Consider the following 26,648-nt stretch of genomic DNA (forward strand, 5'->3'; position numbering starts at 1 on the left):
AACGAGCGTGCACAGTGACTGAAAACAGAACAGGGCGCCAGGCAATGTGAGACCAGTGCGGTACAAACACTTTAACAGGCAGGGGTTGGGGACCCCCATCAGCCAAGGTACCTTTGCAGTGGTGGGGGGAGGGGAAGAAGCAGCTGGGGACAGAAGCAGCGGCAGGAGGGCGGCGGTGGGGAGGCAGTAGCAGCCACGGGTTTGGGAGAAATGATGGTGGCAGGAGAGTAGCGGCAGGGAGGTGTGCCAAAATGTGCTCCTCCACCTTGGGCTCTGGCCCTCCCTCCTGTCAAGGTCTTGCTACGCCCCTGGCATATTAGTGGACATACTCTTATCGGCATTTATACTTATGCATTCATATTTGCACAAGCACTTTTATACTAGACGTTTGCCCTAATTCCCCTCTCTCATCCACCACTACCACTTCCACCAAGGAAAATTCTTGAAGATGATAGTGTCAAGAGGCAGGAGTGAATAAACATCACTCCTGCCTCCTATGAGGTATGGAGGGGTCTGGGGAGGGCGATCCCACTAGATCATCAGGCCAATGGTGACTAGGAGAGCAGGGCACAGCCTGGCCTGGCCTAACCTGTGTGTGGGAGGGGTAATGACCAGGATGGGCCTGGTGGTGGGGGGGGGGGGAGTGGACGACAATGGACTACCAGGGCATTTCTGGATTGGATGGAGGGAGGGAGGAAGGGTTGGGGGACCACCATGGAATTTTTCTTAAGGGTGTGGGTGGGGTGGGGTGGGGTTGGCGTAAGTGCTGCTAGACACCCATATGTTTGCAGGTATTGGGGTGAGAAGAAATGTCGGGTTAGGAAGTAATGGCATTCTTTTTTTAAGTTTTCCTGTAAGTGCCTGAGCCAATCACTGCTCAGACAGACAGGAAAGTTGACATTTTTTGTGCTGAACTGCAGATTTTAAGACAGCAAAAATTTAAATGCTCATTATTTTGAGTATACTGCAAAAATATTTCTGTGCTAGATTTGCAGTAGAATTTCCCTTTGCTGCGAATCTTTGAGCATCGGCCCCTGTGTGTGGTGGAGTTATCAAACAGGAACTTGGTGTGGCACTGATCATCTGCAATATCCAGGAACTGGGTCCTGAATCAAAATTTACAAACACAAAACTGGAACTGCCAGAAGAAGAGGAGGAGGGAAGGCACAGACATTGAAAGACAGAAAATTACTCAAATAGCTACAAGATACCCAGCCACACCAACAAACTGATAAGCACAGAGTAGAAACTGGCAGATGAAGGTGGGGGGGGGGGGGGGGGTGGAGAACAATGATAAGAAAGGGTAAGTAGGGGTTCATATCACCTGAAAATATTACTCACAAGCATCAGCTCAAAAAATGATTTTGTGGGAGTTTTGCATGACCTATAGCAGTTTTAATGCAAACTTTCAAATTTGGCACCTTCTACATGCAGAACTCTTCTAAATATTTTTGCACATGCATAAATGGAAGGAACATGCTCCCAAAATGTTTCTTCCATGGATGTCTAAAAATGGTCATTATATGCATTTCTATATGTAAATAACACTAGTTCTATATCAGCAGGTACACAAGGAGAGTAATTCACACATGTAAGTCCAAAATACATTGCATGAAAGCAAATAAACTAAATTATACCATTATGCTATCTGTTTTAATACGTTTTCTTGGTTAATCTGAACTGGTTGGAAGCCAGAATTCTTTTTTCCTGAGGGAAAATAATTTTATTATTTTAAATTGTATCTGTTGCACACTTTGAGGGGCATTTGGCAAGGACATGTAAAATAAATTTGTTATTTTTATTATCATAATACATTTATATCTATTCATTTCTTGCAAAACTTGGCAACATGTTTGGTCATCATACAGTATCTCATAAGCATACTTTAGGGTAATGATCGATGATCTTCAGCATGGGAAAGGAAATATGTTGGTGTGACCCAATTACAGCTGTTTATCAGAAGCACAGTCAATGACCAAATTAGAGATATGTCCAAGACACCTCTGAATTTCCAATAAAATGAACATCATAAAGCACCAGTGGAACAATTCTTTCTTTCTTTCTTTTCTTATATTTATTAGACGCTCGATTCTACCAAGTTCCTGGCAACATACAGTACTAATAAATGCCTTTTATAAACATAAACATTTCATTAAATGTTAAAACAATCACAGATATACCAGATGTCCATAAATAATAAATCAATCTTCCAAAATATGCCATACCTGCTTACTGAATCATTCCAAAACATCACCAATCCTTCCAGAATCGTCAAAGTTTAAAAATGATTAAATATCCAAGCCTTAGGGGGTCTTCTGCTAAGGTACACTAGCATTTTCAGCACATGTTACCAATCAGCTGGCACTAAATGCTGAGATGCCCATAGGAATATAATAAGCGTCTCAGGGGCATGTTTACTAAGGTGCATTAGAGTTTTTAACACGCCTGTAAATTTAAGGCACGTTAAACGCAAAAGTGCCTACACATTTCTATGGGCGCGTTAGCATTTAACGCACTTAAATCATTTATGCGCATTAAAAACTGTAATGTGCCCACAGTTCCGCTTAGTAAACATAGAGGTCAATGTTTAGTGCCAGCTGATTTGTAGCGCGAGCTAAAAACAATAGTGCACCTTAGTAAAAGATCCTCTAAATCTATTTCTAAAACTGCAGTACTTCTGTGGAAATATTAAAATATGGAGAAGGGCATTCCAAAGTTTGTGCCACAGCATGAAAATTCTTTAGTGGCAGTTTCAACCAGCTTTGATCTAGCAACCACCAAAATTCTTTCCTGATATTATCTAGTTTTCACTGCTGGAAGATCACCATCCAGGACTTTGAAAGTCAAAGTCAAATTTTTTATAAAATTGTTGCCTGAACCGACAGCCAAAGTAACGTGGAAATGAACAGGCTGAATATAATTATACACCTTTAGGCCTATCAAAATTCAAATAGCTATATTCTGAACATGTTTAGTCTGGTCAATTAAATTATCTAATGTAGGGCAGTTTTCAAAAGTCTCTTGCCCATTTAAAAGTTATGTAGCAAAAAAAAAAACCTGGAGGACTAGGATACTTATCATGGTAGTGAGAACCAAGACAGGAAGGGCTCAAATCCTGCTTCTCCTACTGACGCTGTTTGTAATCTTGAGTAAGTGACTTTGGGCTGGTTTCTGTGTAGGTTACGAAAGATAAACATTCAATTTTCTACGTGAATCAATGAACTGTGTGCAAAGTATTTGACTAAATTGGTGATAACAATCAACAATTGACGTTAACAAGCTCTTAATTTGGCAGTCATTGGGAGTTATGCATAAATCTGCCCTACACCCTATTCTATAACATACACATCTAATTTTCATATTGCGCAACTCCAAAGGTGGTGTGGCCATGTGAGAGGCATAGATGGGTCAGGAATGTTCAGACAGTGTTATAGAATACCTGCATTTGTGCATCTAACAACCATTAATTGGGCACAAGCACTTACACCAGCCTTTAACAAGTGTAAATACTCACGCTCAAAGTTAGGCACAGAACAACATTTATAGAATTCACACTTAGCAATGATCATCCCTGTGCCTTTAATTGCCTTAAGGACAACGTTGATTGTGAGTCTGCTTTGGCAGAGAAATAACAATGGGTCTCTTTTACTAGAGGGCAGTAAATTTTGCACTTACTTTACAGTTAATATAAAAATTATATGTGCCCTGCATCTCTCCTGCATTTACTGCACAAAGCACTGTACAAAAATATGTTTTGAGACAGAATGTGTGGTTGATATCAAGTTTTTTTCTGCACATTTTCATTTCATAATAATTTGCATTGACAGCCTCTCCCTAACAGACACATAATTATACTACATATGTTCTCATTAAAGACTTGTGCTCTTAACCTGAATCAACTTATTGATATTATAGCAAGCAGCCCTTCAGAGCACCACAGAGCACATAAAAATGCAATATTATGTGCAAATGGGCAGAAACATTACCATGCTGTGATTCTTTAACACCTGGTTAGATATTCCTTCACAGACCAAGTCTAAATTAGATTCACCTTTTCAGGAAGATATTTTTCTGTCCTTTTCTGATCAAAATAAACAGCTTCACACATTGTGCTCTAAATTTGCTTTGGAGTTAACTTGTCAAAAAAATGTCAAAAGGTTCCTATTTCAGAAAGGTAAAACAAGTGTCTTTTCCATCCAGAATGATCCCCAAAATTATACAAATGATTATAGATATATATAGAGAGAGAGAGAGAGCGAGAGAGAGAGAGAGAGAGAGAGAGATAGATAGATAGATAGATAGATAGATAGATAGATAGATAGATTTATTTGTGTATTTCACTGCTCTGCCCCGTTCCACCCAAACTGTTGCATCACAAATGCCTACCTATATATTGAGTGAAAGTAGGTGCTGTGTTTCTGTGCATCTACTCTTATGTGCATGTACACCAATGCAATTTTGTGAGTCATCTATGTATAGAACATAATTTCCACACAGAAAATGTTTTGTGAAATTATTCTGTTTAAAAGGAATACTCACTTTTTCTCATTAATTTTGTGGCAAAAGATCTCTTCTTGATAGCAAAGACTTGGATCAGGCAGACGTATTTAAGAAATTTCCAGCACCTTTGAGATAAAACCCCAGAAGAATTTCTAGGCTTCAGAGGTGTAGCATGAATAAAATTATAACAAGTTGAAAAGAACATTCTGTAAGCACTGTACAAAGATATGTTTGCTGACAGAATGTGTGGTTCAAATTTGTATGATTGTGAGTAAATGGATAGAGATAACTATGGGACCCTTTTACTAAGGAACGCCGAAGAATGGCCTGCGCTGGTGTAGGTGTGTATATTGGACGTGCGCAGGTCCATTTTTCAATGCACCTGCAAAAAAGGCCTTTATTTTTGCCAAAAATGGACGTGCAGAAAAATAAAAATCAACGTACGTCCATTTTGGGCCTGAGATCTTACTGCCATCCATTGACTAAGCAGTAAGGTCTCACACGTTAACCGGGCAGTAATCATCAGTGTGCGTACACTAGTGATTACTGTCCGGTTAGCACCACGCATTAGAAAATAGAAATTATTTTCTGCCCTGTGTTTTGGATGCTTGTCAAAATTAGAATTACTGCCCGAGGCACATGGTAGCCAGGTGGTAGGTCTAATTTGATGTGCGTTGTATGCACATAGGTGTCTATGCGTCTTAGTAAATGGGCCTTTCATTAATCAACTTACTTTGCCAAACACAGGGGCCCTTTTACTAAGACGTGTAGGTGCCTACCAGGCTCATTTTCTAAAGAGATGGACATCCAAAAAGTGACATAAATTGGCATTTGGACATCCATTCATAGAGACGTCCAAATCGGTATAATTGAAACCCGATTTTGGACGTCTTTCTCTGAGGTCCGTCGGAAGGACATTCAAATCTCAAGGGGGCGTATCGGAGGCATGTTTAAGGCAGGACTTGGGCGTTCCTAAGACTTGGACGTCTTTGAGCCATAATTGAACAAAGACATCCAGGGCTAAAACTTGGATGTTTTCAACTAGACCTGTTTTTATTACGAATAAGGCACAAAAAGGTGCCTGAAATGACCATATGACCACTGGAGGGAATCGGGGATGACCTCCCCTTACTCCTCCAGTAGTTATTAATCCCCTTCCAACCCCAAAAATTGTGATGAAGAACATTACCTGCAAGCCTCAGATGTTATACTCAGGTCCATTACAGCTCATGCAGGTCTCTGAGGTAGTTTAGTAGTAGGTGCAGTCAGTGGTGTTCTGGAGCTGGCTCGCACTGGCTCGCAAGAGCCGCTTGTTAAATTTTGACAGATGTTGCGAGCCGGTTGTTCTTCGGGGCGAGCCGGCTCCATTACACGAGGTAAGCATGGCAGGAGGGCGCCATCACAGGCCATGCTTATCTCCCCTCCCGCTCCCAAACATGTCCAGCAATTGTCCTTCACCCCCACCCTCCCCACCCGCTCCCATCCATCTTTTTCTATTACCTCCGTTGAAGCACCACATTATTTAAAACCCTGCTACCCGTCTCTAGCCTTCCCTGTTTGCTTCTGATGAGTTCGTGCCCTTAGTCCCGCCTTCTGACGTTATTCTGATGTCATTTCCTTTTTCCGCGAAGGCAGGACTGAGGGCACGAACTCATCAGAAGCAAACAGGGAAGGCTAGAGACGGGCAGCAGGGCTTTAAATAACGAGGCGCTTCAACGGAGGTAATAGAAAAAGATGGATGGGAGTGGGATGGGAGGATGGGGGCGACGGAGAATTGCTGGACATGGATGAGAGCGGGAGGGGAGGATGGGGGCAACAGAGAATCATTGGAAATGGATGGGAGTGGAAGGGGAGGGCAGGGGAGGGAGGAGAATCGCTGGGTATGGATGGGTAGAGGGGGGCAGTGGAGAGAAGAGAATTGCTGGGCATGGATGGGTAGAGGGGGGCAGGGGAGAGAAGAGAATTGCTGGGCATGGATTGATAGAGAGAGGCAGGGGAGAGAGGAGAGTTTCAGGACATGGATGGAGGGGAGAGCAAGAGAAATTCTGGACATGGATGGAGGAGAGGGAAGAGAGAGAGAAGAAATGCTGGACATGGAGGGAAGATAGAGGAAGGAGATTAGATGAGGGAAAAGGAAGTGAGGAGAGAAACTGCACATGGTTGGAGAAAATAGGCAGAAGCTGGATCCACTGTAGTCAAGTCGGCGGAGGACCAGAAATGAAGAAGAAAGGAGGAAAGAAAAGAAATAAATGGAAAGGAAGCCCTGGAAACGGAGTCAAGGGAACAGATAGAGAGCAGCAGAATCAGATACTGAGCCAGCACGATCAGAGAAACAAAGTCACCAGACAACAAAGGTAGAAAAAATAATTTTATTTTCATTATAGTGTTTGGAATATGTCCACTTTGAGAATCAGGTGCTGAATGTTAAAAGTTTATATTTATTTACTTATTTATGGCATTTTATCCCATATTAAACATGAATTAGATTGGAACCTGGGATCATTTAATTTTTTTTCCTGGAGAGAGTAATGCATTGCCCCCCCCCCCCCCCCCCGGCTATAGCCAGCTCTGCAATTTTGGGGGGGCGCAGAGGTGGATGGGGGGGCGCAGAGGTAGATGGGGGGGCACAGTGGTGGACGGGGGGGGGGGGGGGTGCCGAGGTGGACCGGGAGAGAGCCTGTTGTTAAAAATTTACCAGCACACCACTGGGTGCAGTGCACTTCATACAAATTTAGGTGGGCAAAAGCAAGGGCTTAAATCACTTTGGGGGAGTTCACAGCTTCTACCAGAAACATCCTTCAAGAGCCAAACCCCTCTTTCACTTCCATTTCCTTCCACTGAGTTCCCCAAGTCTCTGGAAAGTTCTGGTGCCAGATGTTCTGAGCCTCTAAGCAGCTGCAGCAACAAAGTTCACCAAAAGGACAACCTAGGAACTCTAGGATTGCTTAAAAAAAATCAAAAACAACAAAACAGGAAACAACTACTACTACTTACTACTTATTCATTTCTAAAGCTCTACTAGATGTACGCAGTGCTGCACACTTGAACATGAAGAGACAGTCCCTGCTCGACAGAGATTACAATCTAATTAAGACAGACAAACAAGACAAATAAGAGATAAGGGAATATTAAAGTGAGGATGATAAAATAAGGGTTCTGAACAAGTGAATAAGGGTTAGGAGTTAAAACCTTCCCGAGCCCTTACGCCAAGCCCCCTCCCTGCCCATCTTCAAGTCTTTGCTTAAAGCCAACCTCTTCAATGCTGTGTTCGGCACCTAACTCTTACCTTTCAGGAAATCCTGACTGCCCCAATTTGACTGCCCCTATCAGACTGACTGTTCACGTGTCCTTTAGATTGTAAGCTCTTTGAGCAGGGGCTGTCCTTCTATGTTAAATTGTACAGCGCTGCATAACCCTAGTAGCGCTTTAGAAATGTTAAGTAGTAGTAGTAGTAGTAAAAGCAGCATCAAAAGGTCGGCTTTTAGCTTAGATTTGAAGACGGCCAGAGATGGAACTTGATGTACCGGCTCAGGAAGTCTATTCCAGGCATATGGTACAGCAAGATAAAAGGAACGGAGTCTGGAGTTAGCAGAGGAGGAGAAGGGTGCAGATAAGAGAGATTTACCCAGTGAATGGAGTTCCCGGGGAGGAATGTAGGGAGAGATGCGAGTAGAGAGGTACTGAGGAGCTGCAGAGTGAATGCACTTATAGGTCAATAAGAGGAGTTTGAACTGTATGCAGAAATGGATAGGAAGCCAGTGAAGTGACTTGAGGAGAGGGCTAATATTAGGCTGCTTTCAAAGAACTGGGTACCACTCCACACTTTTGTCATGCACATAGGGAAGGTGAGCCCTTGGATTATAAATGGACTCTTCAAAGAAGTCTTAAACTGCCTGTTGCAGAGTTCAGAAAAGTTTAGTTTTGCATAAAACTGCAAATCCTTGGTGTGGAGAGTATCTCTTGGAAGTGTGAGTGAAAACCTTTGTTCCCAGACTGATTAAGAATACTTGAGTAATCCCAGTTTAACATTTTACAGCCTACCGGAGTAAGTCCGGTCCCGATCTGCGCCCAAGCTCGTGTATTAGAGACCAGACACTGAGCGAGAGAGTGTTGATGGATCTGATGTTTATTTGTGGCCCGGGTGATGCGGAGTGAACTGGCAGGAGAAATTAAAAATAGTTTTGAATTTTGCAGGAACCTAATTCCCTGATGCAGTGTAGTGAAACATGAGATCATGTCAGGTGGTGTCCTGGATTCAGATTAATGTATTCATATGTAATGTATTATGAATGGATTTGATTTTTTTTAACTTCAATTTTGGTTACATATGAAAAAATGGATCTATGAGGAAGATATGATCAGAAGCTTAGTCATGATAAGTACTTCTTACGCTCCTTCTGAAGATCTGACTAAAACTCATATATATGTTTGGTGAAAGCCTTTATAAAATAAATATAAAATGCCAGAAGAATCTGCAGGCAGCCTGCTTTCATTGGCTGACAACATAGAACAGAAAAAGGCTGCTTAGGAAATGGCACTCGTGCACAAAAAGGAAACCAAAACAAAACAAAATTCATGCAGAAGCTGGTGGAAGTTGTGAACTCCCCCAAAGTGATTTAAGCCCTTGCTTTTGCCTGCCTAAATTTGTCTTAGGTTTTCTCTCACCCATGATCCATGTCCTGAGGAAACCCTATCACTAAGCCTGCAGCAGATTTCCTGTGACCAGTGACAGCCAGACTACATTCTCATGAGCTAGTCCCATCTTGGCAGCTGCTAAAGAAGCAGTGTCATGCAGAAGCAAGAGGAGAAGCTGAATTTCTCTCAATGTTACACCAGTTTTATACACTTTTGACAACCAAGTTGTTATTCCTCCTGTGCATTACAGTAGCCTAACAGCCAATATGGGTATTATACAGCCACATGAGATCTAGTCAGATGTGGGCATCACTCACCCAGCAATACATAGCCCAGATGGTTAAGGTGACAGGGAGAAAAAGAAATCAACAGACAAACCTGATTGTATTGCACATAACAGGAAATTTTCCCTATCACTAGGGACCTAACCATTCTACATTGCAGTTGAGGCTAGGGAAAGTGCCTTCTCAAGGAACAACAGTGAGAATTGAACCCAGATCCCCTTGTTTGCAGCTCACTACTATAGCCATTAGCCTGCCGCTCTTCTCTTAACTGATAGCTCACCTTCCTATAACAGACGATATTACTTGGTTTACCACAGAAAAGGCAACAAGGACTGGTCAACTGCAGGTTAGTCCCACATGCTTCTGATACCAGACCTATGATACAACTGATTTCATTGGGCAATTCCCAGATGCCTGATATGAGGAAGGTCAACTGTTTCTGACAAAGGCAGTCATTGTGATGAAATTGGACTTGATCAGGGAGGAAGGGGGCTTAAGTCAGGGGGCCCAGAAGCCAGGAGGGACCCTGCTATTGCAGCCTGGAAACATCGGGCCATGGCTTTGCTGAATCCTACGGAGAATCAAGGTGTAATAAGAGGTGCATTTTTACCTTACATTGATGCATTCCCCTCTAATTAATTAGTATTTGCTTTTTCGGGAATCCATTTGAATCATCAATATAAATTTATTAAACATTTTTTGTAAAAAAGGTGTGTTTGTGTTATTTTATTTTTTGGACTATTTTATATGAGCCATTTTGGACACACGTGGAGGGGCATAATCGAACGGAAGCGCCTATCTCCATGGGCATTTATTTCTGAGAATGGGTCCGTGAAGGGGCGGGCCAAACCGAATTTTCAAAAAAATGGACGTTTTTGAGCTGGGCGTTTGTTTTTTGTAGCGATGATGGAAACTAAAAACGCCCAGCTCAAAAACGTCCTAATCCGAGCCATTTGGTCATGGGAGGGGCCAGGATTGGTAGTACACTGGCCCCCCTGATATGCCAGGACACCAACTGGGCACCCTAGGTCAGTGTGGTGGACTTCAGAAAAAGCTCCCACATGCATAGCTCCCTTACCACGGGTGCTGAGCTCCCAACCCCCTCCCCTAAAACCCACTACCCACAAATGTACAACACTACCATAGCTCTTAGGAGTGAAGGGGGCACCTACATGTGGGTACAGTGGGTTTTGGCGGCCTCCCATTTACCAGCACAAGTGTTACAGGTGGGGGAGATGGGCCTGGGGCCACCTGGCTGAAGTGCACTGCGGTACCCACTAAAAGTGCTCCAGGGACCTGCATACATGCAGGCCTCTAGGACTGGTTGCTGCTATATAACATTGGCACACCAGTTGACACCTGAAGACTAATCTCTCCGAAAACGTCCTTTATTGGAATAACCGCCTTTACTCACAGTTAACTGCAGATCAGAGGTTGTGCCCCACTGGCAACGAGTCTCCCTGGTACTGAGATGAGCAGTAGGTCAGAGCTCGCAGAATGCTGTAAAATGCCCTCTTTCAGCAACATTAAAGGGAAGAACTAAGTTGTCTAACGTGGCTAACACAGGAAAGGGAACTAAAACTGGCTTACAAAAATGGCCACTACCGCATGGACAACAGGAAACACAACAGGGCACACTCTTACCCAGTAGGCAGGGGGGAAAGCACCATGGGAGAAGAGCCTACCAACTACCAACATCGTGAGACTGTAACACAAGCTAATAAAATCACGGAGCCCAATACCCTACACCCACCACAATGCAATACTAATATGACCCTGTACTGCACCCGAGAGCCACATCTGACCCAGGGAAATGCTGTGACAGGATCAAACACAATCTGCTGTCATGGAGGTGGGTACGGCATTTGAGGCTGGCATACAGGCTGGAAAAAAAGTTTTTAAAGTGGGGTTTTTTTGGTGGGAGGGGGTTAGTGACCACTGGGGGAGTCCAGGGAGGTCATCCCCGATTCCCTCCAGTGGTCATCTGGGCAGTTGGAGCACTTTTTTGGGACTTGTTCGTGAAAAAAAAGGGTCCAAAAAAAGTGACCCAAAATCGCGGTAAAAACGCCTTTATTTTCGATTATCAGCTAAAGACGCCCATCTCTCCTTGGCTGATAACCACGCCCCAGTTCCGCCTCCACCACGCCTCCGACATGCCCCGTCTTTATTCGTTTCCGCGACGGAGTGCAGTTGGAAATGCCCAAAATTGGCTTTCGATTATACCGATTTGGGTGCTTTTGCGAGACAAACGTCTGTCTCCCGATTTAGGTCACACTATAGGCGTTTTTCTCTTTCGAAAATAAGCTGGATAGCCACCTGCATGCAAAAATACTGCATAATGGATAATTTTATACAGCATTTTCTGCTTGTAAAGCATGTTTTACACATGGAAAATGAATCTTATAAAATTATGTATGCAGATGATATTCAGGTTTTGTGTCCCCCGATAATATCTGGTCATGACAAGGAATTGAAGAGATGTATGGACTTAATAGGTAAATGGATGAAAGATAATAAACTATTGTTTAAATTAATGAATACTGAAGTTGTAGTTATAGGAAGGCAAATGATCACCACACCAATTATGTGGTAAATAGAGTGTCTATTCATGTGAAATCTATGAAACGGTTGGGTGTCATCTTAGATTCTCAATTGCATTTTAAGGAACAAATAGGGAAAGTTGTGCAGATCTCTCTCTCTCTCTCTCTCTCTCTCTCTCTCTCTTTTTAATCTTGAGGAGGTTGTTGAGGCTGAAGCCTATGTTAAATGCTTATGATTTTCAGGTTTTGACTATTTTGGACTACTGCAGTTCTCTTTATTTGGGTATTGCAAAGTCCCGAAACAAAGCACTCCAGGTTGTCCAGAATTCTGTGCAAGATTAATAATGGAAGTAATTGATTTGAACATGTCACACCAGGTGCACTGGTTGTCTGTTATGTATAGGATTCAGAATAAAGTTTTGGCATTGATCTATCAGTCATTGTATGAGTTTGCTCAATGGTATTTGCAGAATACAATTGTACAAACCTTTATGTCAGTTGGGATCAATAATGATAGACACCTTGTGGTTCCAGCTTTGAACCTGATGCATTATGCAGAGACGACAGTATGTGCTTTTTCAGTGACAGGTCCATTGCTCTGGAATGGGGTCCTAGGACATGTTAGATTTTGTTCTACAATTTAGCAGTTTAAGAAACTCTTGAAGACCTTCCTCTTTTTGCAGATCTTTTCTAATGTGTACAAACCTGTTTTACAGCAGATTGAGAGCTTTCTCATAGCCCAAACTTTTTTTTTGCCTAGTGTGTTGATTTGATGTCTCTTACTGGATTTTATGTATATTTTATTTGAAATCCACTTAGTTTATACATTTTTAAAAATAAAAAGAATAAATAATACTTTTATACATTTGCATGTAGAATAAGAATTTCCATAAGTTTAATGTAGGCGGAGTTACAATGTACATATATAATTAATGAAATACACACGTACATGCATATAGTGTATGCACACAATTACACATTTATTGAAATAATCTGAGCAACAGAATTTTTGTGAATTCAGAGGACCCTGTCTTTAAGAGGTGTATAAGCACCTATTCTGCTTATTTTCGAAGGAGATGGCCGGCCATCTCCTAAACCCGGCCAAATCGGTATAATCAAAAGCCGATTTTGGCCGACTCCAACTGCTTTCCGTCGCAGGGCCAGCCAAAGTTAAAGGAGGCATTTCGGCAGGGTATGAAAGGCGGGACGGGGGCATGGTTAACAGATGGCCGGCTTCAGCTGATAATGGAAAAAAGAAGGTCGGCTCTGAGCACTTGGCCGGCTTCACTTGGTCCATTTAATTTTAGGACCAAGCCTCCAAAAAGTGCCCCAACTGACCAGATGACCACCGAAAGGAATCGGGGATCACCTCCCCTTACTCCCCCAGTGGTCACCAGCCCCCACCCACCAAACAAGAACAATTACAAATCATTTTTTGCCAGCCTCTATGCCAGCCTCAAATATTATACCCAGCTCCATGACAGCAATATGCAGGTCCCTAGAGCAGTTTTTACTGGGTGAAGTGCACTTCAGGCAGGTGAACCGAGGCACACCCCCCTACCTGTTACACTTGTGGTGGTAAATGGGAGCCCTCCAGCCCCCCCAAAAAACCACTATACCCACATGTAGGTACCCCCCTTCATCCCTAAGGGTTATGGTAGTGGTGTAAAGTTGTGGGGAGTGGGTTTTGGGGGGATTTGGGGGGCTCAGCACACAAGGTAAGGGAGGTATGCACCTGGGAGCAATTTTTGAAGTCCACTGCAGTGCCCCCTAGGGTGCCCGGTTGGTGTCCTGGCATGTGAGGGGGACCAGTACACTACAAATGCTGGCTCCTCCCATGATCAAATGCCTTGGATTTGGAAATCGCCGCCATTAGTTTCCATTATCGCTGTAAACCAATGCTGGCCATTTCTAAAGCCGGCCCAAATGTTGAGATTTGGCTGGCTCCGACCGTATTATCGAAACGAAAGATGGCCAGGCATCTTGTTTCGATAATATGGTCGGGGCGCCGCTTTACCGGGCCAGCCGGCCCCGTTCGATTATGCCCCTCCACGTTGCCTTTGTAAAATATGACTACAAAAGCTGGCTTTTTTGACATCTCATTTAGGCACTTTGGGGCCCTTTTAAAGAGCGGCAGTAAGCCCAGCATGGGCTTACCACTCGCTCTTCCGGGAGTACTGCCGACCAATTCTGTGGGAAAAGAAAACACTCGGAAATGGCTTAGTGGCAGTAACCTGGCAGTAACCAGGCATTTCCACGTGCTGCCTGTTTACCGCTGGGTTAACACAGGAGCCCTTAGCGCCACCTCAATTGGTGGCAGAAAGGGCCCCCCCGTCACCTGGCCATGCGGTAAGATTTCTGTTACCTGGGGTGTTTTTATCCGCAGCATGGTAAAAAGACCCCTATGTTATGAAATTAATTCTCACACTGCTTACTCGTTGTTGAGATATTGCCATCATACAGTGTGCAGCATTTTATTAATTCTAGAAAAAAAAAACCAGTTTTACGCTTTTCTGGTTGCTTTCCATAAACTTCCTTTCAGTTCCTTATTTCTCAGGCTGTAAATCAAGGGATTGAGCAGTGGAATTGCAGTTATATACACTACAGTAAGCAGTTTGTTAAGGTTCATTGAGTAAGAAGTCTGAGGTCTCAAATACACACCAATAGTGGTCCCATAAAATAATAGAACGACTATGAGGTGAGAGGAACAGGTAGAAAAGGTTTTTTGTCTACTTGTAGCAGAGTGGATTTTTAATACAGCAGAAATAATATACACATATGATATAATTGTTAATATGAATGGGGTCAAACCTAAAAGTGGACCTTCAATATAATTTATATTTTCAATGATAGAGGTCCCAGAACATGACAAAGTCATCAATGCTGTGAAGTCACAGAAGAAATGGTTAATTTCATTGGAGCTACAGAAAGATGATTGAGATATTAAAGTAACTTGAGGGACTGGATCTAGAAATGCAATTGTCCATGAAACAATGGCTAGAATAATGCAGACTTTCTTGTTCATGATGATGGTGTAATGCAAGGGTTTGCAGATGGCAACATAGCGATCATAGGCCATGGCGGTGAGAAGATAAAACTCTGTACTTGTGCAGGACAGGAATAGATACATCTGAGTCATGCACTGTATAAAAGAGATGGCCCTATTCTGTGCTATGAGCACTGCTAACAATTTAGGCACTGTGACAGTCATGTAACAGATTTCTAAAAAGGACAAGTTGATGAGGAAGAAGAACATGGGGCTATGCAGATGGGAATCAGAGCACACTGTGAATATAATAAGAAAGTTCCCTATGAAGCACATCAGATAAATAATCAAAAACACAAGGAAAAGGAGGAGCTGTATTTCAGGAAGCACAGAGAATCCCAGAATAATGAATTCGGTCCCTTTGGAGTGATTTGTCTTTTCCATTTCTCCGATTCTGAAGAGCTGCTGGAACAAGAATAGGCAAAACAAAAAATAAATTAAAAGATATGTGGCTAATGTGCACAATATTTCTTTATCATAAGTAATACAGTTATTAGAGACCGACTGAAATATGATTTTGGCATTGGAATCAGCTGAAATGCAGCAAAATTCATTTTCAGCATGTTTTCGTCTGTGATGAAAAATATTGTTGCCTATGCTCTGTCTCAGTTGGACCTGCTGCTTGTTTTCAGTGGAAGCAGAACCCCTCCCCCACCTCTCTCCAGGAGTAGTCTCCCTCCTTTCAACCCTACCTCGACCATGAGTAGCCCCCTGTCTTCTACCTATCCAGCTATGGATTCTTTTCTTCCCCTGGTCCTTTGTAATAATCCCTGGTGATATAGCTCATGCTGGCTACTGAGACCTCTAGCAGCAATCTCTTGAGAGGTTGCAGAAGCCAATTTTGGATTATAAGGTAGAGGTCATGGCCACCATTTTGAGAATGAGTAGGCCTACCTTAGAATCACAAAATGGTTGCCTCAACCTGTCATGAGACTTCTGCTAGAGGTCACGTCAGTCATATTGATTTCTAAGTAGCCATGATCAGGAGCAAAAAGGGGATTGCTGCTGCCCTGACTATACTTCTAGACCACCAGAGACTGTAAGGTAGGCCTGAGGATGAGGGGGACCCTGTGTAGCTTAGCAAAATGACCCCTCAGTGAACTGTATCTGAATTGTAATTCTCCTTGAGCTCATATTTTGAAAGGTGAGTAAATACTAGGGGTGTGCAGGGGAAAAATGTTCATGTCATTCATTCAGTCTAACAGACTGAAAGAACAACTGTAGCTAGCGTCACTGTTTCAAGAGTCAATTCAAAATCAGAAGATTTTCAGCTCTCTATTCCCTGTACTTGGAATAAAATATCTAACTTTCTACCTATTGCTATAAGGACAGAAAAAAAGCTACCTTAGCTTCAGGAAGAGGCTAAAAACCTTTCTCTTTTCAAAGGCTGCCTCATAATAATCCATTGACTTCTACCTCCTTGTATCATCCATTATCATTTCCTATAATGTTTTTGGTCTCATGCATTACACCAATGGTCTCTAATTGTTCTCATAACTCACACTAACATTATCAGCTTTTGTCTCACCTACACCTTTGTTTACCAAGGTGCGCTATAGGTGCGTAAATAGCTTATGTGAACGCTAACACACCCATAGATATGTATATGCGAGTTAGCGTTTAACGAGCCTTAATTTTAAAGGCGCGTTACAAACACTAACACACCTTAGTAAGCATACCCCCTAGAATGTAACCCACACTGAACCCTGGAAAGGACATATTACTGGTATACAAGAATTGATTTGATTTGATTGATTTAATTTTTGTGTATGTATTTGGTATTATCCAATTTTTTTCTTTTTTATCTTTTTGGTTCATTAGCTTTTTGTTTTGGGACAGTACTTCCAAAATTGCACACTATTTTGCAACATGTCCCTTATTTCACAATAATGCACAATATTTCACAATACTGTACACTATTTTGCAATAATGAGTACTATTTTCAAATAGTGCATACTCTAAATTTTTTCCTGTTTTGGGTTTAAAATGACATAAAGCAACATAGGAAATGTTGTTTCAAACAAATTCACATCTCCAATAATTATAGAAGTTCTTATACTAAGCTCCAGCAACAATTGGCCTTAGCGTGCCCTTCTATAGGCTTTTTCTGTGCGCTAGGGCCATTTTTCCACAGCTGTAAAAATGGCCTTTTAATATTTTTTATACTAATGGCCACACACTAATGTTGCCATTGTTTACACTTTCAAACAACAACAAAACCAGGGGACACGAGATGAAGCTACAATATGGTAGATTTAATACAAATAGGAGAAAGTTTTTCTTTACTCAGCGTGTAGTTAGACTCTGGAACTCGTTGCCGGAAAATGTAGTGACAGCAGCTGGCCTTATTGAATTTAAAGGGGGTTTGGACAGATTCCTGAGGGAAAAGTCCAAACCCCCTTTAAACTGAAAAATTCAGTTTTGTTTTGTTTTTTTCAGGGGGGGGGGGGGGGTGGTTGCCGGGTTCTTGAAGCCTGGATTGGCCACTGTCGGAGATAGGATACTGGGCTTGATGGACCCTTGGTCTTTTCCCGGTATGGCAGTGCATATGTACTTATGTACTTATGCGGCCATTAAAAAAATTTACCACATGAGCACTTACTGCCACTCATTTTTTAGGTACTAACGGCTCACATGCTATACCTGTGTTAACCAGTTAGGGCATACTATAGCTGTGCTAAATGATTAGTGCACATTTGGCACATACGGCAGGACACCTAAGTGAATCCCATTGTAGGTCATTTTAAGCTGCATTAGGTGCACATTAGCACCTTACACAGCTTAGTAAAAGGGACCCATAATAAATGATGGCAGATAAAGACCAGCAAAAATATGGTGTAAATCCCAGCACATAGATTTATGCGCACTGGGCCATATTCTATAACTACACGTGTAAATTTTAAAATGCCCTCAAAATGCCCATTTCTCTGCCTAAAACCACTCCCATTTTTGCCTGCACATGTTAGAAGTTCAGCGCACTTCAATACAGAATATGCTTAGCGCGTTGTGCACCTAAATTTTAATTAGTGACAATTAGTGCTCATTATTGCTTGTTAAGTGCTGTTACCAGTGTTCATTAGTTTAATAAGCCAAATAAGTTGCACGCATTGTTATAGAATTTGCGCCAATTTCGGCACACATCTCTAGGCGCGCTATATAAAATCCAGGGGTCTGTGTCTTTGTTTAAGATCTGGAGATCAATGCAAGTTATAGCCCTCTATTCTTTTCTTGACGTGTGAAAGTCATTGAAAATTTGCTTGGATTCCATTCACTTGTTATATAGGGATCCACTGTGTTTATCACACACTTTTTGAATTCTGGCACTGTTTTTGTCCCCACCTAATCCAACTTTAAAATTGTGCTCTCTGTTTTAAGATAAAATCATGCACATGGGGGGAGGGGAAATAGGTTGGTGGAGAAAACAGTAGTTTTGTATTTTCAAAACTATGCATGTTATTTTTTGTGGAAAATGTACTCATTCAAAAGCAGGTACAAATGCTTGCAGATGCTTGTTCCTGGGAGGTTTTCTAAGGAAGAATATATATTTGAGGGCAGTAGCATAGCTACGTGGGGCCAAGGGGGCCTGGGCCCCCGTAGATTTGGCCCTGGACCCCCATGTCGATGACCCTTTCGACCCCCCCTCCTGCCACCAACCCTCCCCCACCATTGCCATGGGCTACCTTTGCTGGCGGGGACCCCAATCCCTGCCAGCCGAGGAGGTCCTCTTCTTCCTGCGAAGGCTTCCTTCTGCTTCTGACGTCCTGCACGTTGTAAGTGCAGGATGTCAGACCCACAGAAACAGAACAAAGCCTTGCCAGGCTTCGTTCTGTTTCTGTGAGTCTAACGTCCTGCACTTACAACGTTCGGCTGGCAGGGATTGGGGTCCCCCGCCAGCAAAGATAGGCGATGGCGGGGGAGGGGTTGGCAGCAGGAGGGAGGGTCGAGGGGGTCGTCGGCAGGGGTCACCAAAGTTGGCGGGGCAGGGGCGGCAGCGGTGGTGGGAGGGTCGGCAATGGCGGGGGGGGAGGTCATCAGCGGCGGGGGGGTCGATAATGACTGGGGGGTCGGCGGCAATGGGGGGGGGGGCAAAATGTGCCTCCTCACCTTGGGCTCTGGAACCCTCTCCTGCCGAAGTCTGGCTACGCCCCTGCTTATGGGCCCTTTTACTAAGCCACGTATATGCCTACACGAGCCCAACAGGTGTCAGTTTTGAGTTACTGCCCAGCTACTGTGAGGACCTTGCAGTAATTTCATTTTTGACATGCATCAGCTACACATGCCGGAACATATGTTTATTTTCTGGCTCACAGGCGATAATCAGGCAGTAATCGGCATTTTACGCACGCAGACCATTACTGCCCATTTACCGCGTGAGACATTACCGCACGTCCATTTTCGGCAAAAATTTTAAGAAGGCATTTTTTACAGGTGTGCTGAAAAATGATTCTGTGAGCGCCCAAAACACGCGTCTACAGTACTGCAGGCCATTTTTCAGCGCACCTTATTAAATGGGCCCCTTACTTTTTTCTTTAGAATTGGAACAAAATGCATGGTTCAAAATACACACAGATTTTGTTCCTGTCCACACAGTTTTGAAAATTTCCCAGCAACCACTTTGGATTTCAATGTGAAATTTTATTCATTGTTACTATCGACTTTTATATGATGAGTACAATGAGTTTATCTTTAAACAGGGCAAAGTTACAGACTTTTTAGTATCACCAAAAAACAATCCTTCAGAAAGTGGAGAAGAGAACCAACTGAAAGTAACAGGATAAATCATAAGGAATGCCAAGCCAAATGCAAAGCGGAGATAAGGAGGGCAAAAAAGGACTTTGAGAAGAAATTAGCGTTGGAAGCAAAAATACATAGTAAAAATTTTTTTAGATACATTAAAAGCAGGAAACCGGCCAAAGAGTCGGTTGGGCCGCTGGACGAAAATGGTGTTAAAGGGGCGATCAAGGAGGACAAAGCCGTAGCGGAGAAATTAAATGAATTCTTTGCTTCGGTCTTCACCGAGGAGGATTTGGGGGGGACACCGGTGCCGGAAAGAATATTTGAAGCGGGGGAGTCGGAGAAACTAAACAAATTCTCTGTAACCTTGGAGGATGTAATGGGTCAGTTCAGCAAGCTGAAGAGTAGTAAATCACCGGGACCTGATGGTATTCATCCCAGAGTATTAATAGAACTAAAAAATGAACTTGCGGAGCTACTGTTAGAAATATGCAATCTGTCCCTAAAATCGAGTGTAGTACCGGAAGACTGGAGGGTAGCCAATGTTACTCCGATTTTTAAGAAGGGTTCCAGAGGAGATCCGGGAAATTATAGACCGGTGAGTCTGACGTCGGTGCCGGGCAAGATGGTGGAGGCTATTATTAAGAATAAAATTGCAGAGCATATACAAAAACATGGACTGATGAGACAAAGTCAGCACGGATTTAGTGAAGGGAAGTCTTGCCTCACCAATCTAATGCATTTTTTTGAGGGGGTAAGCAAACATGTGGACAATGGGGAGCCGGTTGATATTGTATATCTGGATTTTCAGAAGGCGTTTGACAAAGTGCCGCACGAAAGACTCCTGAAGAAATTGCAGAGTCATGGAATCGGAGGTAGGGTATTATTATGGATTAAGAACTGGTTGAAAGATAGGAAGCAGAGAGTAGGATTGCGTGGCCAGTATTCTCAGTGGAGGAGGGTAGTTAGTGGGGTCCCGCAGGGGTCTGTGCTGGGTCCGTTGCTTTTTAATGTATTTATAAATGACCTAGAGATGGGAATAACTAGTGAGGTAATTAAATTCGCCGATGACACAAAATTATTCAGGGTCGTCAAGTCGCAGGAGGAATGTGAACGATTACAGGAGGACCTTGCGAGACTGGGAGAATGGGCGTGCAAGTGGCAGATGAAGTTCAATGTTGACAAGTGCAAAGTGATGCATGTGGGTAAGAGGAACCCGAATTATAGCTACGTCTTGCCAGGTTCCGCGTTAGGAGTTACGGATCAAGAAAGGGATCTGGGTGTCGTTGTCGATGATACGCTGAAACCTTCTGCTCAGTGTGCTGCTGCGGCTAGGAAAGCGAATAGAATGTTGGGTGTTATTAGGAAGGGTATGGAGTCCAGGTGTGCGGATGTTATAATGCCGTTGTATCGCTCCATGGTGCGACCGCACCTGGAGTATTGTGTTCAGTACTGGTCTCCGTATCTCAAAAAAGATATAGTAGAATTGGAAAAGGTACAGCGAAGGGCGACGAAAATGATAGTGGGGATGGGACGACTTTCCTATGAAGAGAGGCTGAGAAGGCTAGGGCTTTTCAGCTTGGAGAAGAGACGGCTGAGGGGAGATATGATAGAAGTGTATAAAATAATGAGTGGAATGGATCGGGTGGATGTGAAGCGACTGTTCACGCTATCCAAAAATACTAGGACTAGAGGGCATGAGTTGAAGCTACAGTGTGGTAAATTTAAAACGAATCGGAGAAAAGTTTTCTTCACCCAACGTGTAATTAGACTCTGGAATTCGTTGCCGGAGAACGTGGTACGGGCGGTTAGCTTGACGGAGTTTAAAAAGGGGTTAGATAGATTCCTAAAGGACAAGTCCATAGACCGCTATTAAATGGACTTGGAAAAATTCCGCATTTTTAGGTATAACTTGTCTGGAATGTTTTTACGTTTGGGGAGCGTGCCAGGTGCCCTTGACCTGGATTGGCCACTGTCGGTGACAGGATGCTGGGCTAGATGGACCTTTGGTCTTTCCCAGTATGGCACTACTTATGTACTTATGTACTTATGTACCACCCAGTGATTTTTGCTTGTTCAAAAATGTTTGCACTCAAAAAATATCATTATTTTAAATAAAAATGAGTACCAGCTTAATAATGTCACAGTGTCATAGACTGGATACATTTTCTGCTTAATGTTAGCTAGATATTTAAAAATATGACTAGTTAAGTTACAGTCTTTGAATATTCCTGGATAAAATATCCAGATAACTAATCCTATTACATTTATTCCTGCTATTTGTATGGTCCAATTTAGGGGGTGTTTTACTAAAGATTAGCTCAGGTTATCTGCAGCAGGAACCATAGGAATAAAATGGGCTCTGCTGCAGATAACGCAAACTAATCTTTAGTAAAAGACCCCCTTAGTTATCAATGCGGACTACTGTAAAGACATTATTTTATTACTAACTCATGCTGTTTTAGCACAGGTCCAATTTTATGCAATGAGACCTAATTTCTAATAACTGGGATTAACAGTAAAATAACATATCTTAAAAATAGCCCACATTAATGACTTCTCCCCCTAACTGGATATCTTTAACTGGATATCTCTGAATATTTGCACCATGTGGTTGAAAGATAATCACACCCCCGGCACATTTTCTTAACTAGTTATCATTTGGCTGGATATCAAATTCTCATGCTAAAATTTAACTGGTCAGCATCCCTGAAATTTCCTAATTAACAATTTTTCAAGTTAACCACCAAAGTTAACGAGATAAAATGAATGAATTTAGGTCCCTACATTTTCATGTCTTAGAAGAGTGATATTTTAAATGCTCCTTATTTTTAAGTTGCTCTAATGAAACCTAATGGATTTATTTATTACAAAACACTTATGGTCTGAATATTAATAGATTGGCTAATATTCAAAGGGAAATTTCAGTCATCTGGATATTTCTCTTAGCTGCAAATATTTGGGGATAAGGCCACTGAATATCATTGCAGATTGCCTCAGCAGTACCAGTGCTGCGGTGGACTGTTTCAGAGCTGGGATGGAATTCCTAGGTATCCGAGTAGTGCTAATATTCACTCCACTAACCAGATACCTGCTTGGATAGCTTGGACAAGACAAGAGCTATCCTTATTTACTGGTTTGATATCTGGATATCAGTCTCAATATCGCTCCTATCTGCTATCCAGTTATCACTGTAAAAGGGTGTTCATGGGCAGCCACTATCCAGATATCAACAGTGAATATCTAGATTTAATTCAGCCATAACAGATGATGTTTTAAAAAAAAATGCTGACTTCCCTGCTGAATAATGACCTGACTTTTTCCAGGCAGAAAACAGAAAAACAATTGGACATTACCAAATAAATACATAAATATCAAATCAAATTAAATCAATTTCCAACATGTGGAAATAAAAAGCATATTTCATTTTTATGAAACTTTAGATAATCTGTTTCTGAATGCAGCTCTATGGGTAAAATATTCCATTAAGCTGGTCTTGCAGTTGAACAAGCACATAGTCTTGTGTCTGCACCAGTTTTATGCAGAGCTTTCAATGATGGTATAGCAGAAGCCCTTTTTGTGAGGATCATACAGCACATTATCACACTTGCCAATGTGCATCACAGTTGTTAATAAAAACATGCATCACAGTTCAATTCCAACATTTAAATTACCTTAAGGAAAATATTGGTCTAATTTCTTTTTACATTTCAGCTCATAAAGAACTGTTTCATAAATTCTGGTTTAAATTCATGTTGGGACTAATTTTATAACAGAACATCTATTAAAATGCCGAAACATGTTCCTGTTTCAGGCCTATTTTATAAAGGCTAAATAAGACTCCCAAAATTATTGCCAATGATGTCCAAATGCTCTTGCACAAACTTACACCTTCTCTGAAACAGATAAAAGTAAGTGCATGCACACTTGTACTTTATAAAGTATTTGAGAACATCTCAGCTCTGCCCCTGCCACATCACAAATGCCTACCCATATGCTAAGTAAAAGTAGGTGCTGTATTTCTGTGTACCTACTTTTTAGACACATAAACACCATGCAGTTTTATTTTCCATGTAAAGGATGGAAAATTCCTTATCAAATTACCCAATTAAGACTGCTGAGAAGATTGTATTAAATTATTCATCTGAATGTATTTTCTATTTATTATGGAATAGTGATGGAGCAGTTTAAAAATTTGACTTTTAGCATAGAGCATTAGGTCCCACAGTTCTATAGCTGTAAAGATATACTTACTTTTTTGTACTTAAGTTTGTGGCAAAGAATCTTTTCTTATGATAGCAAAGACTTGAATCAGGCTATTGTATTTAAGAGCTTTCTGGGACCTATGAGACAAAATGCCCTAAAGAATGTCTAAGTTTCAGGTGTGCAACCTGAACAAAAGTGCATGATGACAGCATTGTACAAAGATTTATTTTGCTGACAGTGTGTATTGGTAAGGGGGCTTAATGAGTTCAAGAGTGAATGGAGAAATTATTAATGGATAATGCAGCCGAGGGGGGAATTCATCAAGCAGCATAAGGGCCTTAAATAATGTTATTTGAGCCTAAATGTGATTTAAACGGCCATAAAGCTGTTTGACCAAAAATATCATGGTGATCTTTGAGTTGCTACGGATAAGATAGTAATGACATGCAAAATATACAAATTCATATTTTGCAACTCATTCCTATGTAAATACATGGTTATCAATAGAAATCAAACAAAATAAAACCTGGAAAAGAAAATAAGATGATACCTTTTTTATTGGACATAACTTAATACATTTCTTGATTAGCTTTCAAAGGTTGCCCTTCTTCGTCAGATCGGAAATAAGCAAATGTGCTAGCTGACAGTGTATATAAGTGAAAACATTCAAGCATTACTATGACAGTCTGACAGGGTGGGAGGATGGGGGTGGGTAGGAGGTATGCATGGGGACATCAAAGCATATGATTGATATTCTAACAGGATGGGTGTGGATAGGTGAGGGGTGGGGTGATCAACAGAGACATACAGCTTTATGGTTTATAATGGGCTACGAACCCCAGATCCTTGTTAAGTCCTTTCTGTTGGGTGTTAAAATATTCAATCATTCTGACTTCAAAGGTCTTACGTTCTTGTATGGTTTTAAAGTTACCTTTCAGTATTCTCACTGTGAAATCACTGGTACAGTGTCCTGGTTCTGTGAAGTGCTGTCCCGCCGGGGTGGGGGCCCTACTAGCTGTATTGTTCATGTGATGTCTATGTAAATTGAATCTTGTCTTAAGCATCTGGCCTGTTTCTCCAATATAGCATCCTTCGATACATTTTTTACACTGAATGATATATACCACATTGGAAGATGAGCAAGTGAAAGATCCCTTTATGTTGAATATCTTTCCTTTGTGGATAACTGTGGGGTCCTGTGAAATATTTTGGCATAGTTTGCAACTGGATAAATTACAGGGACGTGTGCCCTTCTGTTCCTTTTCAGTCTGTGATGGAAGTTTACTTCTGATTAGCTTGTGTTTTAAGTTGGGTGGCTGTCGGAAGGCCAGTACTGGTGGGGATGGGAATATCTCTTTCAGTAATTCATCCTCCTGGAGTATAGGTTGTAGATCTCTTATGATTTTCCTCAGTTTTTCCAGCTCTGGATTGTATGTCACTACAAGGGGGATTCTGTCTGTGGATTTTTTCTCCTTGTACTGTAGCAGAATCTCCCTGGGTGTTTTGAGGGAGGAGGCAATATTCTTGGAGATTATTTTGGAGTTGTAGCCTTTCTGTTTGAAGGATGCAGTCAGGCTTTTAAGGTGTCTGTCTCTGTCCCCTGGGTCAGAGCAGATACGGTGGTATCTTGTGGCTTGGCTGTAAATGATGGATCTTTTTGTATGTGAAGGATGGAAGCTGGAGTTGTGGAGGTAGCTGCATCTGTCTGTGGGTTTCTTGTACTGTATATAGATGTTTGTATACAGCCATCACTGATTGAGACCGTGGTGTCCAAAAAACTGACTTTTTCTGGGGAGTAGTCAATTTTGAATCTGATTGTAGGATGGTATGTATTGAAGGCAGAATAAAATTGTTTCAGTTTCTTCACCCTCCGTCCAAATCATAAAAATGTCATCGATGTACCGATAGTATTTTAGAGGTTTGGTCTGGTGTGTATTCAGAAATGTCTCTTCCAGCTCAGCCATAAAAAGGTTGGCATATTGGGGTGCTGTCCTGGTGCCCATCGCAGTGCCCATTATTTGTAGATAGATATCATTGTTAAAGCGGAAGTAGTTGTGAGTTAAAATGAATTTGATTAATTTTGTAATAGTTTCTGGTGAGTATTGATGGTCCAGTGTGGATTATTTTAGGAGTCTTCCACATGCAGCTATGCCATCCACATGTGGAATGTTGCTGTCTTAAGCATCTGGCCTGTTTCTCCAATATAGCATCCTTCGTTACATTTTTTACACTGAATGATATATACCACATTGGAAGATGAGCAAGTGAAAGATCCCTTTATGTTGAATATCTTTCCTTTGTGGATGACTGTGGGGTCCTGTGAAAAATTTTGGCATAGTTTGCAACTGGATAAATTACAGGGACGTGTGCCCTTCTGTTCCTTTTCAGTCTGTGATGGAAGTTTACTTCTGATTAGCTTGTGTTTTAAGTTGGGTGGCTGTCGGAAGGCCAGTACTAGTGGCCAGTACAGCCCCTCATTACCTCTCCACCCTCATCTCCCCTTACGTTCCCGCCCGAAACCTCCGCTCACAGGACAAATCCCTCCTCTCAGCACCCTTCTCCACCACTGCCAACTCCAGGCTCCGCCCATTCTGCCTCGCCTCACCCTATGCGTGGAATCAACTTCCTGTGGCCCTACGCCAAGCCCCCTCCCTACCCATCTTCAAATCCTTGCTCAAAGCCCACCTCTTCAATGTTGCCTTC

General features: G+C 42.1%; 1 protein-coding gene across 1 annotated transcript; it reads right to left on the reverse strand.

The window, feature by feature from the left end:
* Window positions 1–14,462: 14,462 nt before the first annotated feature.
* LOC115475036 (olfactory receptor 5V1-like) lies at window positions 14,463–15,389 on the reverse strand. The gene has a single exon (XM_030210775.1). The coding sequence runs from the start codon at window positions 15,387–15,389 to the stop codon at window positions 14,463–14,465; it is 927 nt and encodes a 308-aa protein (XP_030066635.1).
* Window positions 15,390–26,648: the final 11,259 nt, after the last annotated feature.

Source organism: Microcaecilia unicolor, chromosome 7 (genome assembly GCF_901765095.1).
Source record: "Microcaecilia unicolor chromosome 7, aMicUni1.1, whole genome shotgun sequence".
In the NCBI taxonomy this organism is placed as follows: domain Eukaryota; kingdom Metazoa; phylum Chordata; class Amphibia; order Gymnophiona; family Siphonopidae; genus Microcaecilia; species Microcaecilia unicolor.

Bases quoted from the DNA above. Each gene is read 5' to 3' on its own strand.
- LOC115475036 (XM_030210775.1), bottom strand. From the start codon at position 15,389: ATGGAAAAGACAAATCACTCCAAAGGGACCGAATTCATTATTCTGGGA.